The sequence below is a fragment of the Pelophylax lessonae genome (genome assembly GCF_965119305.1).
Source record: "Pelophylax lessonae genome assembly, chromosome: 3".
Taxonomy (NCBI): Eukaryota; Metazoa; Chordata; class Amphibia; order Anura; family Ranidae; genus Pelophylax; species Pelophylax lessonae.
In genome coordinates, this window is record NC_138770.1 from 61,734,831 (window position 1) to 61,756,535 (window position 21,705).

The following is a 21,705-nucleotide window of genomic DNA, read 5'->3' on the forward strand; positions in this document are numbered from 1 at the left end:
TGCTCACTCCCAGTACTGTAGCTATGGAGGTTTTTTTTTTTTTTTTTGTCCCGCTGTGATAAAAACATTTTTTTTTCTATTTTATAGAAAAAAAAAAAAAGAATGCTAATATATTTTGTTTGTGTGCCCTAAAATTAACGTTTATGTTTTTTTTTTTTTTTTTTTACTAAATATTCTAAAGTTTATTTCTTTGGTGACAACGCTCACTCCCAGTACTGTAGCTATGGAGGGGTTTTTTTTTGTCCCCCTGTTATAAAACATATTTTTTTTTCTATTTTATAAACAAAAAAATGCTAATATATTTTGTTTGTGTGCCCTAAAATTTAACGTTCCTGTATTTTTTTTTACTAAATATTCTAAAGTTTATTTATTTGGTGACAACGCTCACTCCCAGTACTGTAGCTATAGAGGGGTTTTTTTTTTTTTTTTTGTCCCCCTGTGATAAAACATTTTTTTTTTCTATTTTATAAAAAAAAAAAAAAAAAATGCTAATATATTTGGTTTGTGTGCCCTAAAATTAACGTTTGTGTATTCTTTTTTACTAAATATTCTAAAGTTTATTTCTTTGGTGACAATGCTCACTCCCAGTACTGTAGCTATGGAGGTTTTTTTTTTTTTGTCCCGCTTTGATAAAGCATTTTTTTTTTCTATTTTATATAAAAAAAAAAAAGAATGCTAATATATTTTATTTGTGTGCCTTAAAATTAACGTTTGTGTATTTTTTTTTTTACTAAATATTCTAAAGTTTTTTTCCTTTTGGTGACAACGCTCATTCCCAGTACTGTAGCTTTGGAGGGGTTTTTTTGTTTGTCCCCCTGTTAAAAAACATATTTTTTTCTATTTTATAAAAAAAAAAAAAAATGCTAATATATTTTGTTTGTGTGCCCTAAAATTAACGTTTATGTTTTTTTTTTTTTTACTAAATATTCTAAAGTTTATTTCTTTGGTGACAACGCTCACTCCCAGTACTGTAGCTAGGAGGTTTTTTTTTTTTTTTGTCCCGCTGTGATAAAACATTTTTTTTTTCTATTTTATATAAAAAAAAAAGAATGCTAATATATTTTGTTTGTGTGCCCTAAAATTAACGTTTATGTTTTTTTTTTTTTTACTAAATATTCTAAAGTTTATTTCTTTGGTGACAACGCTCACTCCCAGTACTGTAGCTATGGAGGGGTTTTTTTTTTTGTCCCCCTGTTATAAAACATATTTTTTTCTATTTTATAAAAAAAAAAAAAAATGCTAATATATTTGGTTTGTGTGCCCTAAAATTAACGTTTGTGTATTCCTTTTTACTAAATATTCTAAAGTTTATTTCTTTGGTGACAACGCTCACTCCCACTACTGTAGCTATGGATGTTTTTTTTTTTTTTTCTTGTCCCCCTGTGATGAAACACATTTTTTTTCTATTTTATAAAAAAAAATGCTAATATATTTTGTTTGTGTGCCCTAAAATTTAACGTTCCTGTATTTTTTTTTACTAAATATTCTAAAGTTTATTTCTTTGGTGACAACGCTCACTCCCAGTACTGTAGCTATAGAGGGTTTTTTTTTTTTTTTTGTCCCCCTGTGATAAAACATTTTTTTTTTCTATTTTATATATAAAAAAAAGAATGCTAATATATTTTGTTTGTGTGCCCTAAAATTAACGTTCGTGTATTTTTTTTTTACTAAATATTCTAAAGTTTATTTCTTTGGTGACAACGCTCACTCCCAGTACTGTAGCTATAGAGGGGTTTTTTTTGTCCCCCTGTGATAAAACATTTTTTTTTTCTATTTTATAAAAAAAAAAAAAAAAAAAATGCTAATATATCTGGTTTGTGTGCCCTAAAATTAACGTTTGTGTATTCTTTTTTACTAAATATTCTAAAGTTTATTTCTTTGGTGACAATGCTCACTCCCAGTACTGTAGCTATGGAGGTTTTTTTTTTTTTTGTCCCGCTTTGATAAAGCATTTTTTTTTCTATTTTATATAAAAAAAAAAAAAGAATGCTAATATATTTTGTTTGTGTGCCTTAAAATTAACGTTTGTGTATTTTTTTTTTTACTAAATATTCTAAAGTTTATTTCTTTGGTGACAACGCTCACTCCCAGTACTGTAGCTATGGAGGGGTTTTTTTGTTTGTCCCCCTGTTATAAAACATAGTTTTTTTCTATTTTATAAAAAAAAAAAAATAAAATGCTAATATATTTGGTTTGTGTGCCCTAAAATTAACGTTTGTGTATTCTTTTTTACTAAATATTCTAAAGTTTATTTCTTTGGTGACAATGCTCACTCCCAGTACTGTAGCTATAGAGGGGTTTTTTTGTTTTTTTTTTTGTCCCCCTGTGATAAAACATTTTTTTTTTCTATTTTATAAAAAAAAAAAAAAAAAAAATGCTAATATATTTGGTTTGTGTGCCCTAAAATTAACGTTTGTGTATTCTTTTTTACTAAATATTCTAAAGTTTATTTCTTTGGTGACAATGCTCACTCCCAGTACTGTAGCTATGGAGGTTTTTTTTTTTTTGTCCTGCTTTGATAAAGCATTTTTTTTTTCTATTTTATATAAAAAAAAAAAGAATGCTAATATATTTTATTTGTGTGCCTTAAAATTAACGTTTGTGTATTTTTTTTTTTACTAAATATTCTAAAGTTTTTTTCCTTTTGGTGACAACGCTCATTCCCAGTACTGTAGCTTTGGAGGGGTTTTTTTGTTTGTCCCCCTGTTAAAAAACATATTTTTTTCTATTTTATAAAAAAAAAAAAAAAAATGCTAATATATTTGGTTTGTGTGCCCTAAAATTAACGTTTGTGTATTCTTTTTTACTAAATATTCTAAAGTTTATTTCTTTGGTGACAATGCTCACTCCCAGTACCTTAAGCATGGAGGTTTTTTTTTTTTTTTTGTCCCCCTGTTAAAAAACATATTTTTTTCTATTTTATAAAAAAAAAAAAAAAATGCTAATATATTTGGTTTGTGTGCCCTAAAATTAACGTTTGTGTATTCTTTTTTACTAAATATTCTAAAGTTTATTTCTTTGGTGACAACGCTCACTCCCAGTACTGTAGCTATGGAGGTTTTTTTGTCCCCCTGTGATAAAACATATTTTTTTTTCTATTTTATAAACAAAAAAATGCTAATATATTTTGTTTGTGTGCCCTAAAATTTAACGTTCGTGTATTTTTTTTTTACTAAATATTCTAAAGTTTATTTCTTTGGTGACAACGCTCACTCCCAGTACTGTAGCTATAGAGGGTTTTTTTTTTTTTTTGTCCCCCTGTGATAAAACATTTTTTTTTTCTAATTTATTAAAAAAAAAAAAAAAAAAATGCTAATATATTTGGTTTGTGTGCCCTAAAATTAACGTTTGTGTATTCTTTTTTACTAAATATTCTAAAGTTTATTTCTTTGGTGACAATGCTCACTCCCAGTACTGTAGCTATAGAGGGGTTTTTTTTTTTTGTCCCCCTGTGATAAAACATTTTTTTTTTTCAATTTTATATATATAAAAAAAAAAAAAAAGAATGCTAATATATTTTGTTTGTGTGCCCTAAAATTAACGTTCGTGTATTTTTTTTTTTTTACTAAATATTCTAATGTTTATTTCTTTGGTGACAACGCTCACTGCCAGTACTGTAGCTATGGAGGGGTTTTTTTGTTTGTCCCCCTGTTATAAAACATATTTTTTTCTATTTTATAAAAAAAAAAAAAAAAAAATGCTAATATATTTGGTTTGTGTGCCCTAAAATTAACGTTTGTGTATTCTTTTTTACTAAATATTCTAAAGTTTATTTCTTTGGTGACAATGCTCACTCCTAGTACTGTAGCTATGGAGGTTTTTTTTTTTTGTCCCGCTGTGATAAAACATTTTTTTTTCTATTTTATAGAAAAAAAAAAAAAAAGAATGCTAATATATTTTGTTTGTGTGCCCTAAAATTAACGTTTATGTTTTTTTTTTTTTTTTTTACTAAATATTCTAAAGTTTATTTCTTTGGTGACAACGCTCACTCCCAGTACTGTAGCTATAGAGGGTTTTTTTTTTTTTTTCTGTCCCCCTGTGATAAAACATTTTTTTTTCTATTTTTTTAAAAAAAAAAAAAAATGCTAATATATTTGGTTTGTGTGCCCTAAAATTAACGTTTATGTTTTTTTTTTTTTTTTTACTAAATATTCTAAAGTTTATTTCTTTGGTGACAACGCTCACTCCCAGTACTGTAGCTATGGAGGGGTTTTTTTTTTGTCCCCCTGTTATAAAACATATTTTTTTTTCTATTTTATAAACAAAAAAATGCTAATATATTTTGTTTGTGTGCCCTAAAATTTAACGTTCCTGTATTTTTTTTTACTAAATATTCTAAAGTTTATTTCTTTGGTGACAACGCTCACTCCCAGTACTGTAGCTATGGAGGGGTTTTTTTTTGTCCCCCTGTTATAAAACATATTTTTTTCTATTTTATAAAAAAAAAAAAAAAATGCTAATATATTTGGTTTGTGTGCCCTAAAATTAACGTTCGTGTATTTTTTTTTTACTAAATATTCTAAAGTTTATTTGGTGACAACGCTCACTCCCAGTACTGTAGCTATAGAGGGTTTTTTTTTTGTCCCCCTGTGATAAAACATTTTTTTTTCTATTTTATATATAAAAAAAAAAAGAATGCTAATATATTTTGTTTGTGTGCCCTAAAATTAACGTTCGTGTATTTTTTTTTTTTTTACTAAATATTCTAAAGTTTATTTCTTTTGTGACAACGCTCACTCCCAGTACTGTAGCTATGGAGGGTTTTTTTTTTTTTTTGTCCCCCTGTTATAAAACATATTTTTTTCTATTTTATAAAAAAAAAAAAAAATGCTAATATATTTGGTTTGTGTGCCCTAAAATTAACGTTTGTGTATTCTTTTTTACTAAATATTCTAAAGTTTATTTCTTTGGTGACAATGCTCACTCCCAGTACTGTAGCTATGGAGGTTTTTTTTTTTTTTTTGTCCCGCTTTGATAAAGCATTTTTTTTTCTATTTTATATATATAAAAAAAAAAAAAAAGAATGCTAATATATTTTGTTTGTGTGCCCTAAAATTAACGTTCGTGTATTTTTTTTTTTTTTTACTAAATATTCTAAAGTTTATTGTATTTTTTACTAAATATTTTGCCTTTCATAAAGTATTACGCAAATATTATATGACACAAAAAATTGAAAATACCACTATTTTTTTTATTCTCTAGGGTGTTTGCTTTAAGAAATTTTTTAGTGTTTGGAGGTTTTTACTTAATCTTCATGCCTAAAATAAATAATTAAAAAAAAAAACACACAAAAACGGTCCTGACAGTGAAGATGTTAAAATGTAGGGAAAAACAGTACTGTAGCTATGAAGGATTTTTTGTCCCCTGTGATAAAAAATAAAGTTAAAAAAAAAAAATTAAAGTTTGACAAGCACTTAAAACCGCCCAAAAAAGAGTTTGAGACCCCTCCCCCAGCCACACATACTATACATGCATGTAGAAATGTAAATTCATATATCAGGGGCACCCACCCCTGAAAACATTGATTGTGAAGCACATGTTACAAATTGGCACACACGCCGGATTGAGATCAATTATTCCAGGCCCATTATTCACGGTGAACTCTAAACTCAAAGGGAAAAAAAAACCCTAAAAAATAAAAACGAATGCAGCCAACACGTCTAAGGACTGGTAAAATGCAATCTAGAATTGTCCTTAGATTCAGAAATACTTTAGGATGGTAGGGAGGAGCAGTGACCGTGTGGAAAATGTAGCAACCAGTTATGAAATATTAAGGAAAAAACTGAGGCCAATCCAGACCTCTCCGGGACACAGGGCCGGGACAAGGGGTAGGCAGATGGGGGGGGGGGGGGGGTTGCCTGCCCTGCCCTGGGCACTATGGTATTATGTGAGGTGGGGGGGGGGGATTTGTGTTGCGAGGGGGAATTTGGAGGGCGGCAGGGGATAAGAATTGTTCCAGGAGGAGAAATTAGAGGGGGGGGTTGGAATTGTGCTTGGGGGTGGGGGATTTGTATTGGAAGGGGGGATGGGGTAGAAGATTCGTGCTAGATGGGGGGTATTTGGGGGGTTTGTGCTAGAAGAGGTGATATGGGGAAAGGGATTTGTGCTAGATGAGACATTTTTTTGAGGGGGGGGGTTGGAATTGGGCTTGGGGGTGGGGGATTTGTATTGGAAGGGGGGATGGGGTAGAAGATTTGTGCTAGATGGGGGGTATTTGGGGGGTTTGTGCTAGAAGAGGTGATATGGGGAGAGGGATTTGTGCTAGATGAGACATTTTTTTGAGGGGGGGTTGGAATTGTGCTTGGGGGTGGGGGATTTGTATTGGAAGGGGGGATGGGGTAGAAGATTTGTGCTAGATGGGGGGTATTTGGGGGGTTTGTGCTAGAAGAGGTGATATGGGGAGAGGGATTTGTGCTAGATGAGACATTTTTTTGAGGGGGGGGGTTGGAATTGTGCTTGGGGGTGGGGGATTTGTATTGGAAGGGGGGATGGGGTAGAAGATTTGTGCTAGATGGGGGGTATTTGGGGGGTTTGTGCTAGAAGAGGTGATATGGGGAGAGGGATTTGTGCTAGATGGGACATTTTTTTGAGGGGGGGGGGGGGGTTGGAATTGTGCTTGGGGGTGGGGGATTTGTATTGGAAGGGGGGATGGGGTAGAAGATTTGTGCTATATGGGGGGTATTTGGGGGGTTTGTGCTAGAAGAGGTGATATGGGGAGAGGGATTTGTGCTAGAAGGGACATTTTTTTGGGGGGGGGGGTGTTCTAGTAGGGGGTGTGCTAATAGGGATGATTGGGGAGGGGCACCTAAAGGAGTTTTGGGGGGGATTAGTGTTGGGAGGGGCAATTTTGAGGTGGCAGGGGATAAGAATTGTTCTAGGAGAGTAAATGGGAGGGGTTGCTAGGAATGGCGATTTGGGGGATCTGTGTTGGGAGAAGGGATGGGGGAAGTGGATTTGTGCTAAATGGGGGGGGGGGGGGGGATTTGGGGGGGTCTATGCTAGAACAGGTTAAATGGGAGGGAGGGATTTGTGCTAGTAGGAATCATGGGGGGGGGGGGGCAGCTTGGAGAGGGGCCGATTGGTGTTGGGAGGAGGAATTTGGAGAATGGCAGAGGATAAGGGAATTAGGGGGCTGTGCTGGGAATAGTGATTTGGGGGATTTTTGCTGGGAAGGGCAAAGAAGATTTGTGCTAAATGGGGGTAATTTTTTTTTCGGGTGGGGGGGGGGTTGTGCTAGAAAAAGGTTATATGTAGGGGGGTATATTTGTACTAGAAGGGAATTTTTTTTTTTTTTTTGGGGTGGGGATGGAGGGATCGTGCTAGTAGAGACGATTGGTGGGGGGGGGGGGGGGGGGTTCACCGTAGGAAGATTGGAGTCGGGGGGATTTGGAAAATGGCAGAGGATAAGCATTGTTCTGGGGTGGGGGGGGGGAATTAGGGGGCTGTGCTGGGAATAGTGATTTGGGGGATTTTTGTTGGGAGAGGGGATGGGTGAAGAATATTTGTGCTAAATGGGGGGATTTTTGGTGGGTTTTTGCTAGAAGAGGTTATATGGGGGGGGGGGGGTTGTGCTAGAAGGAAATTTTTCTTTTGGGGTGGAGGGATTGTGCTAGTAGGGATGATTGGTGTTTTTGTGTTGGGAGGGGGGGAGGGGGTGGGGAAGAGAATTTGTGCTAGGAGGGAAGATTTTCTTTTTTTTTTGGGGGGGTGGGATTTGGGGAGAGAGAGGATTTGAGCTTGGAGGGGGGGGGGGCTAACATTTGTGCTGGGAGGGGGATTTATGCAGAGGGGCACATTTGTACTGGAAGGATGGAGAATTTATGCCTAGGGGATAAGTATAAAGATTAGTGCTTGATTTTTTTTTTTTTTTGGGGGGGGGGGGGGGTTTCTGGCACGTAATGATCATACATCTTGGGGCCAGGAAATCGTGATTGTTCATTAATTTTCCCATAAAGCTTGTGTGTGTGGGTGTGTGTGTGTGTGGGGGGGTGAAAGTCATGACCCCACCTGCATCATGCGTCATGTTGTTTTATTTTTCTCTCCCAGTCTCTTCAGCCGACCCCAACAGCGAACATCGATCGTACAGACGATAATGTCTATCAGAGTGTGATGGAACTGGTGAAATCTGTCCTACAATTAAAGAACGACATCTACCAGATCCCCCCCGAGGAGTATGTTGGTGTGGTGAAGGTGAGAACGGAGATCATAGTACAGGGGTATTAAAGTGAAAGGGGGGGGGGGGGGGTGCAGCTTAAGACCCCTTTCGCACTAGTGGACCGGTCAGATCCGCCTGTCAGTTTCTCAGGCGGATCTAAACTGATGCCCCATGCATCTCTATGGGGCATCAGATGTCAGCGGAGACATGTCTGCTGACATCCGATCCGATCCAACAAATCTGGACGGATAGAAACCCTATTTTCTATCCATCCAGCGGATCGGATCAGATGAGAACGGACAGGTGGTCCATTCTCATCCGATTCCCCCTATAGAGAAGAATGTGGACCTGACAGCTCTGCCATCCGCCTGCTCAGTGGGGGATTGGCTGAGATAAACGGAGTCCACCAACAGACGCTACAGTGTGAAAGGGGCCTAACTCTGCATTATTTACTCCTGACCCCTGCACTCTGCATTACTACTGACACCCTAACTCTGCATCTTTTACTCCTGACCCCTGCACCCTGCGTTACTACTGACACCCTAACTATACATTATTTACTCCTGACCTCTGCACTCTGCATTACTACTGACACCCTAACTCTGTATTATTTACTCCTGACCCCTGCACTCTGCATTACTACTGACACCCTAACTCTGTATTATTTACTCCTGACCCCTGCACTCTGCGTTACTACTGACACCCTAACTAAACATTATTTACTCCTGACCCCTGCACTCTGCATTACTACTGACACCCTAACTCTGTATTATTTACTCCTGACCCCTGCACTCTGCATTACTACTGACACCCTAACTCTGTATTATTTACTCCTGACCCCTGCACTCTGCGTTACTACTGACACCCTAACACTGCATTATTTACTCCTGACCCCTGCACTCTGCATTACTACTGACACCCTAACACTGCATTATTTACTCCTGACCCCTGCACTCTGCGTTACTACTGATACCCTAACTCTGCATTATTTACTCCTGACCCCTGCACTCTGCATTACTACTGATACCCTAACTCTGCATTATTTACTCCTGACCCCTGCACTCTGCGTTACTACTGACATCCTAACTATACATTATTTACTCCTGACCCCTGCACTCTGTGTTACTACTGACATCCTAACTATACATTATTTACTCCTGACCCCTGCACTCTGCGTTACTACTGACATCCTAACTATACATTATTTACTCCTGACCCCTGCACTCTGTGTTACTACTGACATCCTAACTATACATTATTTACTCCTGACCCCTGCACTCTGCGTTACTACTGACACCCTAACTCTGCATTATTTACTCCAGTCCTGACCCCTGCACTCTGCGTTACTACTGACATCCTAACTATACATTATTTACTCCTGACCCCTGCACTCTGCGTTACTACTGACATCCTAACTATACATTATTTACTCCTGACCCCTGCACTCTGCTTTACTACTGATACCCTTACTCTGCATTATTTACTTTCAGTAATGCAGAGTGCAGGGGTCAGGAGTAGATAATGTATAGTTAGGATGTCAGTAGTAACGCAGAGTGCAGGGGTCAGGAGTAAATAATGAATAGTTAGGGTGTCAGTAGTAACGCAGAGTGCAGGGGTCAGGAATAAATAATGCAGAGTTAGGATGGCAGTAGTAATGCAGAGGGCAGGGGTCAGGAGTAAATGTATACTTAGGATGTCAGTAGTAACGCAGAGTGCAGGGGTCAGGAGTAAATAATTCAGAGTTAGGATGTCAGTAGTAACACAGAGTGCAGGGGTCAGGAGTAAATAATACAGAGTTAGGATCAGGGTCGGTGCTAGACTATTTTACGCCCTATGCAAGACAAGCTACTTGCGCCCCCCCCAAAAAGGGAAGGGGTTAAAAACTCCTCTGTCATACCCAGTAACCCTGATCTGATGGTTCCTCCATGTTATGCTGTCATACCCAGTGACCCCCATTTTCCTCCATGTCACACTCGGGGACCCTAATGTCCCTCCATGTCACACCCAGAGACTTTGATGTTTTTCCATGTCACACCCTGGGACCCCAATATTCCTTCATGTCATGCTGTCATACCCATTGACCCTGACGTTCCTCCATGTCACACCCAGGGACCCCCGTGTTCCCCCATGTCATGCTGTCATACCCAGTGACCCCAATGTTTCTCTATGTCAGACCCTGATGTTTTTCCATATCACACTTGGGGACCCTGATGTTCCTCCATGTCACACCTGGTCACCCTGATGTTCCTCCGTGTCACACTTGGGGACCCCAATCCCCCATGGCACCCTCAGGGACCCCAATTCCTCATGGCACACCTGGTGACCCCGAACCCCTGTTACACCCGGTGACCCCTATCCCCCATAGCACACCTGGTGACCCGATTCCCTTTCATACCAGGGATCCTCCATGTAACACCCAGGGGCCCCGATCCCCTGTTCTGGGGACACTAACTGGGCGGTATGAAGAGAGTGGCCCGCACTCTGCCCTCCCTCACTGTGATCCTGCTGACTCCTTCTCCCAGGACGCTCCTCTCCTGGACCACAGTGCTCACCACAGCTCCAACCGGCTTCTGGTGGAGGGAGAAGCAGCAGTCAGAGAGCTCCTCACTTATTTAATCGCCAACCTCCTCAGACCATTCCGGTGCCTCGTCGCTTCTGCCCCAGTAAAGGTTCCGCCAGTGCCAAGCTCCGGCTCAGGTTCAGCTCTCCTCCGCTCCCTGCCTAATACTGACCCAGGGAAATGAATGGCTGCCTACCAACTCAGTGCAAAGAGTCTCTTCCTGCCTGGGGTTAAGGCCACTCAGCTCCAGCCAAAGAGGATCATCATGCAGGCAGCACTCCGGTGGGCTCCCTTCCTGCCTCTTGGGGCCCCTCCAACAGTGGTGGAAAGCCAGGACCTGGTAGTTCCGCCACTACCCAAGACACCTGGCATCTTCCTCTGTCCCTACTTCCTCCCCTACCGCCACCTCTCCCCTCAGCTCACAATAATCATTCATGATGGAGAGAGAGTGCCGACTCGTGGCTGCGCCCCTAAGTGGCAATGCGCCCTAGGCGGCTGCCTAGTTTGCCTAGTGGAAGCAGCGGCCCTGGTTAGGATGTCAGTAGTAAGGCAGAGTGCAGTGGTCAGGAGTAAATAATGCAGAGTTAGGATGTCAGTGGTAACGCAGAGTGCAGGGGCTAGGAGTAAATAATGCATATAAGGTGAGGGTAAGGAGCATATGGTTATAAATTGCTGTTATAGGTCCCTGTATTAAAATAATACTTGTCTGACCTAACCAGGGCAAGCATACAAAAGGTGTTCTGTTCAGGTGTCAGAACTAAGGGTAGGTTAGATGGTCAGTGCAAAAATATAGGGATTCAAACGTAAAAAGTAAACATAGCAATTTATTGTGAAATAGTATTATCTTTAGTACATTTCCGTACAGATATAGGCTCAGCCTTTTATATGTGACCAGTATAAACACAAAAAACATACATAAAAAACAAGACATACAACGTAAAACATTAAACATTTAACAAGGTACCGGCCGGTGCATAATATGACATCATTAGGGTATTAATAATCAAAATTGAATCATTCTGGCGATGTACATCGTTTTTATATTCTCCTATGATGTGTGTCTGTGGACTTGTGGGGGAAGTTGTTAATCAGTAGTTTTTTGCTTGAAAAAAGCAGGTTGGGTGGGGGTCCGGGGTGTTGGGTAGCTGGAGTAGTTACTTCTCCACTTAAGGTATTTACACAATCCGAGGTTATGGCAGTATTTTCTCTCCTTTACTCCGAGTCTATTCTATGACTCGTGGTTGGATCGGCAATTGCCTTGATTTCTAACTGCTTCCCTCTCAAGGTGTAAACTGGAATGTCAGGTTTCAGCGGGTCATTGATTTGGTTAGGGGGTTTTTTCAGAGTATATCTCCTTTTTGTGTTTGCAGCATTGGTGGAGGGGTGTCAGGTAGTTTGAATGCCCCGCCGTTTCTCGGGGACTATGCAGAGTGTGTGTCTGTGTGGCTATATTGCGGGATGCCTCAGTGTTTGTCCCCGCCTCATCAGAGACACTCTGTCAGCCGAACGGCTGATTCTTCACCCCTCTTCCTGGACGGTTTAGTGTTTTTCACTTACCTGACCTCCGACTCCTTGCCGCACTGCTCTGTCTTCTGTCCTCCGCTGGGATGCCGCTGAAGTGCCTGGTCCGTGCGTTGCTTCCGATCCTCCGGCTCCGAATAGCTCCCCTGCTGTCCACGTCTATGACACTCGTTTGTTGCACTGGTCGGGAGTGATGACGTCAACGCGTTTCGCTTCTCCGATTGGCGTAGCTTCGTCTGGACGTATTCTAACCCGCCCCTGTGCCCTTTTAAATACATGTCTTCACAGGTGATCGGGTTAATCATTGATTGAATACTCGGGGAGTTTTTTGTGTGTGAATCAAGGTTACACATCTGCTGATTTGTTAAAGGATTTTACATCTTCATATATTCAAAGGCATAGCATACTCAGATAGATGGTTTTGCAAGCTTATTCAATTTTTACTAGCTATATTTCTAATGAGTCTCTGTTTGTTTTTAGTGAAAGTTCTTTTCCTCTTTCTCCTTATCTTTATGGACGATATTGCTGCGTGTCTGTACTTTTTTGGTACCCGGGGAGGAGCCAGGCAGGGAAATAGAAACCCAACTGGAACATCCCGGCTCCTCCCAAAGCAACGCCAGACAAAGAAATCAGACAAAACGAAGAGGGGGACCAAAAACAAGGAGCCAAAGGAACTGAACATGAACAATACACAAGATACACCGACAGACATGAAGATAATAAACCTATCGGACTTCAAATTAGAAAAACGTCATAGAACATTACTACAAAGAGGCCTGTCATTTTCACCCAAGGCAACAATGGATGAATTTACTGTATTTAAAGACATAGTACTTTTTCTACGTAAAGTATATCTACGATCACTATACAGAAACCAAACGACACCAAGGGAAGATGATGAACCCCAAGATGAAAATGACATCCTAGAAATTCTAAACTCACTGTTACAAGAAAATGAAGACATCTCACAAGAAGACCAACATGAGAGATTCAGGAAATCCAACATACGGATAAAATCCCTAAACATGCCCCAGCTACACAAGAATAGATGGATAAGTGTCTTCCTTGATCAAATACGAACTGACCTACATAAGATTGACTGGTCATATATAGGAGGAGATAACATATCCAAAGAAGAGCGACAAGCTATAAGGGAACTAAATGAGTCAAAAAACACCATAATAAAACGAAGCGATAAGGGAGGCAACGTGGTCCTAATGGATGCAACGAAATATGAAAAAGAAGCCCTGCGACTACTAAATGTAACAGATACATACATGAGACTTGATAACAACCCATTCCCTGAAGTCGTGAAGAAACTCAATGAAAAAATCAAATGGGCCAAGGAGGAAGGCCTACTTACTAAACAAGAGGCCGAATACATCAATGTGAAGGATTACAATATCCCGGTATTCTATATAATCCCGAAAGTACACAAATCCCTAGTGGATCCCCCTGGAAGACCTATCATATCAGCAATTAATGGACCACTAGAGAAGATGGGGAAATACCTAGACGCACTATTAAAGGAAATGGTCACAAACCTTGAGTCCTATGTTCAAGACACAAGAGATGTACTGGAAAAGATTGACAAGATAACAACAGAAGATCAAACCTGGCTAGTAGGCATAGACGTCGAATCACTCTATACCTCAATACCCCACGAATGGGGAATAAAAGCAGTGGAAAGCTTCCTGGAAAAGCATTATACAGAATACAGCCATCAAAATGAATTCCTAACTGACCTTATCAGATTTGCCCTAGACAACAATAACTTCCAGTTTGTCTCCAGATACTATAAGCAAATCCAAGGCACGTCTATGGGAGCGTCTTGGGCGCCAGCTTACGCATGCCTACACCTGGGTCTATGGGAGGAAGAATTGGTATACCAGAATGAAATATACAAAAGATATGCACAAACTTGGTTAAGGTATATAGATGATGTGCTAATGGTCTGGAAAGGGGACATTGAGACCTTACACACATTTATCCAAACCCTAAACATAAACGACCGGAACATACATCTAACCTACACCTATGACCAAACCAAGATATCGTTCCTAGACCTATGGATCAGCAAACAAGACAATAGACTGACAACAAACACTTTCCGCAAAGCGACAGCAGCAAACACCCTACTGAAAGCTGATAGCCACCATCCTCAATGGCTAAAAAACGGAATACCTACAGGCCAATTTTTAAGAATCAAACGGAACTGTTCAAAACAAAATGACTACTATGAGGAAAGCAAAGATCTATATAGGAGATTCCGGGAGAGAGGATACTCGCACAAACAACTGAGGAAAGCTAAAGAGAAGGCAAGCAAACGGGAAAGAAAAGATCTTCTGATGAAAAAAAGCCCAGTAAAAAAAGACGTCATTGGAACAACAAGAATCATCACTCAATATGGAACACAATGGGAAGCGGTACGTGCGACCCTAAAGAAACACTGGGGCATCCTAAATAATACACCAAGTATAAAGGAGATAGTAGGCCCCAACCCAAACATGGTTGCAAAACGAGCAAGAAATCTGAAAGACATACTAACTAGATCCGAATTCTCAAAGGAAGTGGAAGATACATGGCTAATGAGAACCCCAAGAAGTAAAGGCATGTTCGCATGCGGTAAATGTCAAGTCTGCCCATATATAGATAGGACAGACACCTTCCACGATGCCACAGGGGAAAAAGAATATAAAATTCGCAACTTAATAAACTGTGCGACAACAAAAGTAATCTACATGATAACATGTCCATGCAAGAAAAACTACATTGGAAAAACAAAGAGACAACTAAAAATACGCATTGGAGAACATATGAGAGAGATACGGGAAAAGAATCCGGATAAACCCCTAGCCAGGCACTTCACCCAGTACCATAACGGAAACTTACAAGATACAAAGATTAAAGCAATTTACGAACTAAAAATCTCACCTAGAAGAGGCGACTTCGACCGAATTTTGTTACAAAAAGAAAAATGGTGGATATTCAATTTAAATAGCCTTACCCCCAATGGGTTAAATACAGAAATGAACTTCCAGGTATTTCTGGAAAGATGATAGGAACCACTAAAGTATAACAAAATCAAAAGAAAGAGGAAATTAAAACTTCTCCCATCAGAGAATGTTGTGAATAAAGCGTCAAACAATTACATCCCAACAAAGTAAGCCATACACGACAAAGAGAGAACAGAACCAAATAATTCAACATAAACCTATCCCCACGTTAAAAACTAGAACTTCTTTTTAAAAAAACAACAATAACTAATATTTAAATATAAAAAACATACATGTTCCCCCTCTTTATCAAGAGAAACCAGTATATGAGTCAGTGTCATTGTTGTCAATAAGTCTTGATAATCAGTCATGTTTAAGTATGTGTTTGTTCTTTTTCCTTCTCCTCAAAGTCCCCCCTTTTTTAAGCCCCGGGGGAAAAAAACTATGTAAGGTACGATAAAAATTTAAACAATCAAAAATTGCCATACATGGACAGACACGCAGCAATATCGTCCATAAAGATAAGGAGAAAGAGGAAAAGAACTTTCACTAAAAACAAACAGAGACTCATTAGAAATATAGCTAGTAAAAATTGAATAAGCTTGCAAAACCATCTATCTGAGTATGCTATGCCTTTGAATATATGAAGATGTAAAATCCTTTAACAAATCAGCAGATGTGTAACCTTGATTCACACACAAAAAACTCCCCGAGTATTCAATCAATGATTAACCCGATCACCTGTGAAGACATGTATTTAAAAGGGCACAGGGGCGGGTTAGAATACTTCCAGACGAAGCTACGCCAATCGGAGAAGCGAAACGCGTTGACGTCATCACTCCCGACCAGTGCAACAAACGAGTGTCATAGACGTGGACAGCAGGGGAGCTATTCGGAGCCGGAGGATCGGAAGCAACGCACGGACCAGGCACTTCAGCGGCATCCCAGCGGAGGACAGAAGACAGAGCAGTGCGGCAAGGAGTCGGAGGTCAGGTAAGTGAAAAACACTAAACCGTCCAGGAAGAGGGGTGAAGAATCAGCCGTTCGGCTGACAGAGTGTCTCTGATGAGGCGGGGACAAACACTGAGGCATCCCGCAATATAGCCACACAGACACACACTCTGCATAGTCCCCGAGAAACGGCGGGGCATTCAAACTACCTGACACCCCTCCACCAATGCTGCAAACACAAAAAGGAGATATACTCTGAAAAAACCCCCTAACCAAATCAATGACCCGCTGAAACCTGACATTCCAGTTTACACCTTGAGAGGGAAGCAGTTAGAAATCAAGGCAATTGCCGATCCAACCACGAGTCATAGAATAGACTCGGAGTAAAGGAGAGAAAATACTGCCATAACCTCGGATTGTGTAAATACCTTAAGTGGAGAAGTAACTACTCCAGCTACCCAACACCCCGGACCCCCACCCAACCTGCTTTTTTCAAGCAAAAAACTACTGATTAACAACTTCCCCCACAAGTCCACAGACACACATCATAGGAGAATATAAAAACGATGTACATCGCCAGAATGATTCAATTTTGATTATTAATACCCTAATGATGTCATATTATGCACCGGCCGGTACCTTGTTAAATGTTTAATGTTTTACGTTGTATGTCTTGTTTTTTATGTATGTTTTTTGTGTTTATACTGGTCACATATAAAAGGCTGAGCCTATATCTGTACGGAAATGTACTAAAGATAATACTATTTCACAATAAATTGCTATGTTTACTTTTTACGTTTGAATCCCTATATTTTTGCACTGACCATCTAACCTACCCTTAGTTCTGACACCTGAACAGAACACCTTTTGTAGGAGTAAATAATGCAGAGTTAGGATGTCAGTAGTAACGCAGAGTGCGGGGGTCAGGAGTAAATAATGCAGTTAGGATGTCAGTATTAACACAGAATGCAGGGGTCAGGAGTAAATAATGCAGCGTTAGGGTGTCAGTAGTAATGCAGAGTGCAGGGGTCAGGAGTAACTAATGCAGAGTTAGGATGTCAGTAGTAACGCAGAGTGCAGGGGTCAGAAGTAAGTAATGCAGAGTTAAGGCCCGTACACACGTACCGATCGTCGGCCAAACGATCGGCCGTCTTTTGTCCCCGGGCTGTCGTGTCTGTTGAAAAGTGCAAAAGACTGCACAAGAATTTTGTCCGCCGACTACAGCCGACTGCAGAAGTGATGTCATGTGATGGTTAACTTTCCCTGTGTTTTTTCTTTTCTGAGCATGCCCAGTCTTGCAAATCTGCTGTCTGTCGGCCGAATTCTGTACTGACTGGCGAACAATCGGCCGATCTGGTGTCGGCATACAAAAATTTTAATGCTTGCACGATAGATTCATTTCGGCCGAAAGTGCGCTGTCGGCTGTCGGAAGCATCATACTAACAAGCCGAAAATCGGCCGATCGTTCGGCGGCCGAACATTTTCGGCCGACAATCTGCACGTGTGTACGGGCCTTTAGGATGTCAGTAGTAAGGCAGAGTGCAGGGTTCAGGAGTAAATAATGCAGAGTTAGGGTGTCAGTAGTAAGGCAGAGTGCAGGGGTCAGGAGTAAATAATGCAGAGTTAGGATATCAGTAGTAACGCATGAGTGCAGGGGTCAGGAGTAAATAATGTATTAGGGTGTCAGTAGTAACGCAGAGTGCAGGGGTCAGGAGTAAATAATGTATTAGGGTGTCAGTAGTAACGCATAGTGCAGGGGTCAGGAGTAAATAATGTATTAGAGTGTCAGTAGTAAAACAGAGTGCAGGGGTCAGGAGTAAATAATGCAGCCATCACCTATTAGAAACATTGCTACCAACATTCATGCAGCCTGCATTATTGTGTTTGACAATCCTCCAATGAATATTTTTATAATAGACCCCATAGCATAATTTCTTGCAGATCAGATAGCATTTTTCTGTATTTATGGGATCTTTTAGAAGATAAAACAGTGAGAAATGTTCTATAATGAGGATCTTACAGGTCACTTTGTGGTGGTTCATTTTGTATAAGGTATCCCTATATTTTTGGATTTAGATGTCTCATTGTATGTCCTTCTCCTTCCAGAATGTCGGGCTCGTGCTCCGAAAGCTCATAGGAAGTGTGGATGAGATTCTTCCATCTCTGCCGCAGTCCTCCCGCACAGAGGTACAATATTCTTTCTAAGAGAACATGAAATTAGAACTGTTAGATACATGTCATTTTATTTATTTATTTTCCACCAGAGGCTCATTTATTATGAGGGTTAGAGTGTATCTAAAGACAAAACATTTTCTTTTGACAAATGTTCCAGTGATAACTGTCCAACAAGGGATTTTTCCCAGTTTACAGGATCAGAAGTGAAGGGAAATTACTTAAATAGGACACTGATGAAAAAAAAAATATTATTATTATATGATTTTTTGTCATGTTCCTTTGTGTCATTGTTTAAAAATAAAATAAAAGATGAATAATAATGATATCAATATTATTAATGATGGAAATGTTCATTTGTATGATTATGTAATAAAATAAGAGATACATATAAAATATAAATAACAATAAACATATTAATATTATTATTAATAATAATAATGTTTTTATTTTAAGATTATTATTATTGTTATTATTATTATTATTAAAGTTTACAGGATGAAAAATGAAGGGAAATAACTTAAATAGGACCCTGATGGAAATAAATAAAAAAAAAACCTGACAGGTTTTTGGCCTCTATATTCTAAACATCTAAAATTTAAGATAAACATTTTATTACTGCTTCTCCAAAAAAGTTATTGGGGTAATAATAATAATAATAATAATAATAATAATAGTAACAACAATATTATTATTATTAGTATCATTATTATGTATTTTATGATGTTAATTTCTATCATTATTTAAAAAGCTAAAATAAATGCAAAGATTATCATTTTATAATTAAAATTAATTAGAGATCAACCGATTATCGGCAACACCGATATATCGGGGGCCGATCTGCACTTTCCCCGATATATCTGGATCGGCCCCTGAGGTTACCGATATATATATATATATATATATATATATATATATATATATATATATATATATATATTTTACAGTATCTCACAAAAGTGAGTAAACCCCATCACATATTTCGGGAAAGTGCTGTACCGTGGTGATGCCTGCAGCTAGAGGAATCACCCCGGTACCGGTGTCCATAGCCGACGGTCGGCTGTCTTGTAATGACAACCGATGCAGCTGAGAATCCGCTCGGCTGTAATTACAAGGAGCGGGAGGGGACGTCCCCCCCCCCCCATCCCACCGCCTTCCACGGCTCACCCAGGTCTCCCGTCCCACCAGGAGACCCGGGCATCCTACCGCCGCCACCAAAGAGAAGAGTGTAGCATGAAGATGTGTCCCCATGAATGCCGGTATCCCTGCCGCAAGTGCGCATGCGCCGGTCTCCATGTGAAAAACTAGGAAGTGATGTCATGACACCACTTCCGGGGTACTCAGCGCCGAATTGAAAAAACTGACAGCATTCAAAACAGCCAAACTTGGCGTTTTGAATGCTTTTCAGTGCCGAAGGAGGGGTTTGGGGTCTTTTAGACCCCCAGATCCCTCCACAAGGAAAGGAGTACCTTTAAAAAAAAAAAAAAAATATCGGTATCGGCATTAAAAAAAACAATATCGGTCGATCACTATAATTAATATATGTAGTAGTATTATGTTAATTTCTATAATTTAAGAAAATAAATAAATACAAAACAATTATAATTATATGATTTATCATCACGTTTTTTTGAGTCATTATTTAGAAATAAAAATAAAATAAAAGATGAATAATAATTATAACAATAATAATAATGATGACGACGATGATAATGTGCATTTTTATGATTATGTAATACAATAAAAGATAACAATAAAAATGATAGTATTATTAATAATAATAATATTGTTGTAAATATTGTAATTGTTTATTTAAGATTAATATTATTATTATTACAATTGCTATTGTTTTTACTTTTACTATTTACTAAATTAAATAAATGAATAATAATAATTAAAAATAAATTAAAAATTGTGTATTTTTATTATTTATTAATATAACTTTAACTTTGAGCCAGTTTCCAGAAATACATCAACAAAAATATTGTTCTAATATGATTTTTTTATTTATTTTTTTCTTAACCTGTAATTTTTCTATTTTTTCATTTTAATATTTCCTGAACATCTTATTTTTTCCCCCAGATCGAAGGAACGCAGAAGTTGCTTAGTAAGGACTTAGCGGATCTGATCAGTAAGATGCGCCTGGCTCAGCAGAATGCGGTGACGTCGCTAAGTGAAGAATGTAAGAAGCAGATGTTGACGGCTTCCCACGCGTTGGCAGTGGATGCCAAGAACTTACTGGACTCGGTGGATCAGGCTCGAGTTAGAGCCAACCTCGCCAAGGTGGAAGCGGAGTGACGCCACGTACGACCGCAGGAAGGAACGGATGTTTAACAGAGAAGTCACTCTACTTTATTGGCCATATAGACAGCAAGTGCTGCTACTATGAACTTAACCTCAACTATTGATTGGACCAACAATTCAACTTGAGTTGTCCAGCCAAACTTGAGGACATGTAAAAGGAAACAAAAAAAAAGTTACTATGAAAGGTACGGGTGGCAGTTTAGGGTTTGTAGAGAGGTATTTATTTTGTACAAAAAAAAACTCTTGACGGTACTTTTTTTTTTTTGATCTCTACGCAACTTACCCCCAGCTTTGTCAATGTTCTCAGTAGGATTGGACTTTGTTTATTGGGCTTCCTTGCAATTTGATTATTGTTTTTATCTCTTTTTTTTTTCTGTGTTTTTAATCGCTACTAAATGTATATTTTACCAGCAAGACTTTTTCTGTTCAGAAGTGTTTGTCCTGATCTTTCTCTAAAGTAAAAAAAAAAAAAAAAAAAAAGTGTGATGCCAAACAAACTCCATGGACCAGACAGGGTATGATTAAAGTATTTTATTTTAGGCTAGGCTGAAAATGATTTAAAGTGACCGGTTATCGCTACCCAAAAAAAAAAAAAAAAATATATATATATATATATATATATATATATATATATATATATATATGTATATATATATATATGTATTGGTGTTAAAAAAAAACTATATATATATATATATATATATATATATATATATATATATATATATATATATATATATATATATATATGTGTGTGTGTGTGTATATATATATATATATATATATATATATATATATATATAGGTGTTAAAAAAAATATAAATTATACAGTATCTCACAAAAGTGAGTACACCCCATCACATTTTTGTAAATATTTTATTCTATCTTTTCATGTGACAACACTGAAGAAATGACACTTTGTTACAATGTAAAGTAGTGAGTGTACAGCTTGTATAACAGTGTAAATTTGCTGTCCCCTCAAAATAACTCAACACACAGCCATTAATGTCTGAACCGCTGGCAACAAAAGTGAGTACACCCCTAAG

At 38.5% G+C, this 21,705-nt stretch overlaps 1 protein-coding gene across 3 annotated transcripts in view; it reads left to right on the plus strand.

Annotated features, from left to right (window-relative positions):
- The window catches only part of PTK2B (protein tyrosine kinase 2 beta), a 259,908-nt gene extending 238,731 nt beyond the window's left edge, over positions 1-21,177 (plus strand). The window contains exons 29-31 of one of the 3 annotated variants that reach the window (XM_082251132.1): positions 8,047-8,190; positions 18,290-18,370; positions 20,438-21,177. In XM_082251132.1, the coding sequence (XP_082107258.1) occupies positions 8,047-8,190; positions 18,290-18,370; positions 20,438-20,653 (441 nt within the window). In that variant the 3' untranslated portion in view covers positions 20,654-21,177. The remainder of the gene's footprint in view (positions 1-8,046; positions 8,191-18,289; positions 18,371-20,437) is intronic. The other 2 variants (XM_082251130.1, XM_082251131.1) reach the window with 2 other exon arrangements.
- The last annotated feature ends 528 nt before the right edge of the window (positions 21,178-21,705 follow it).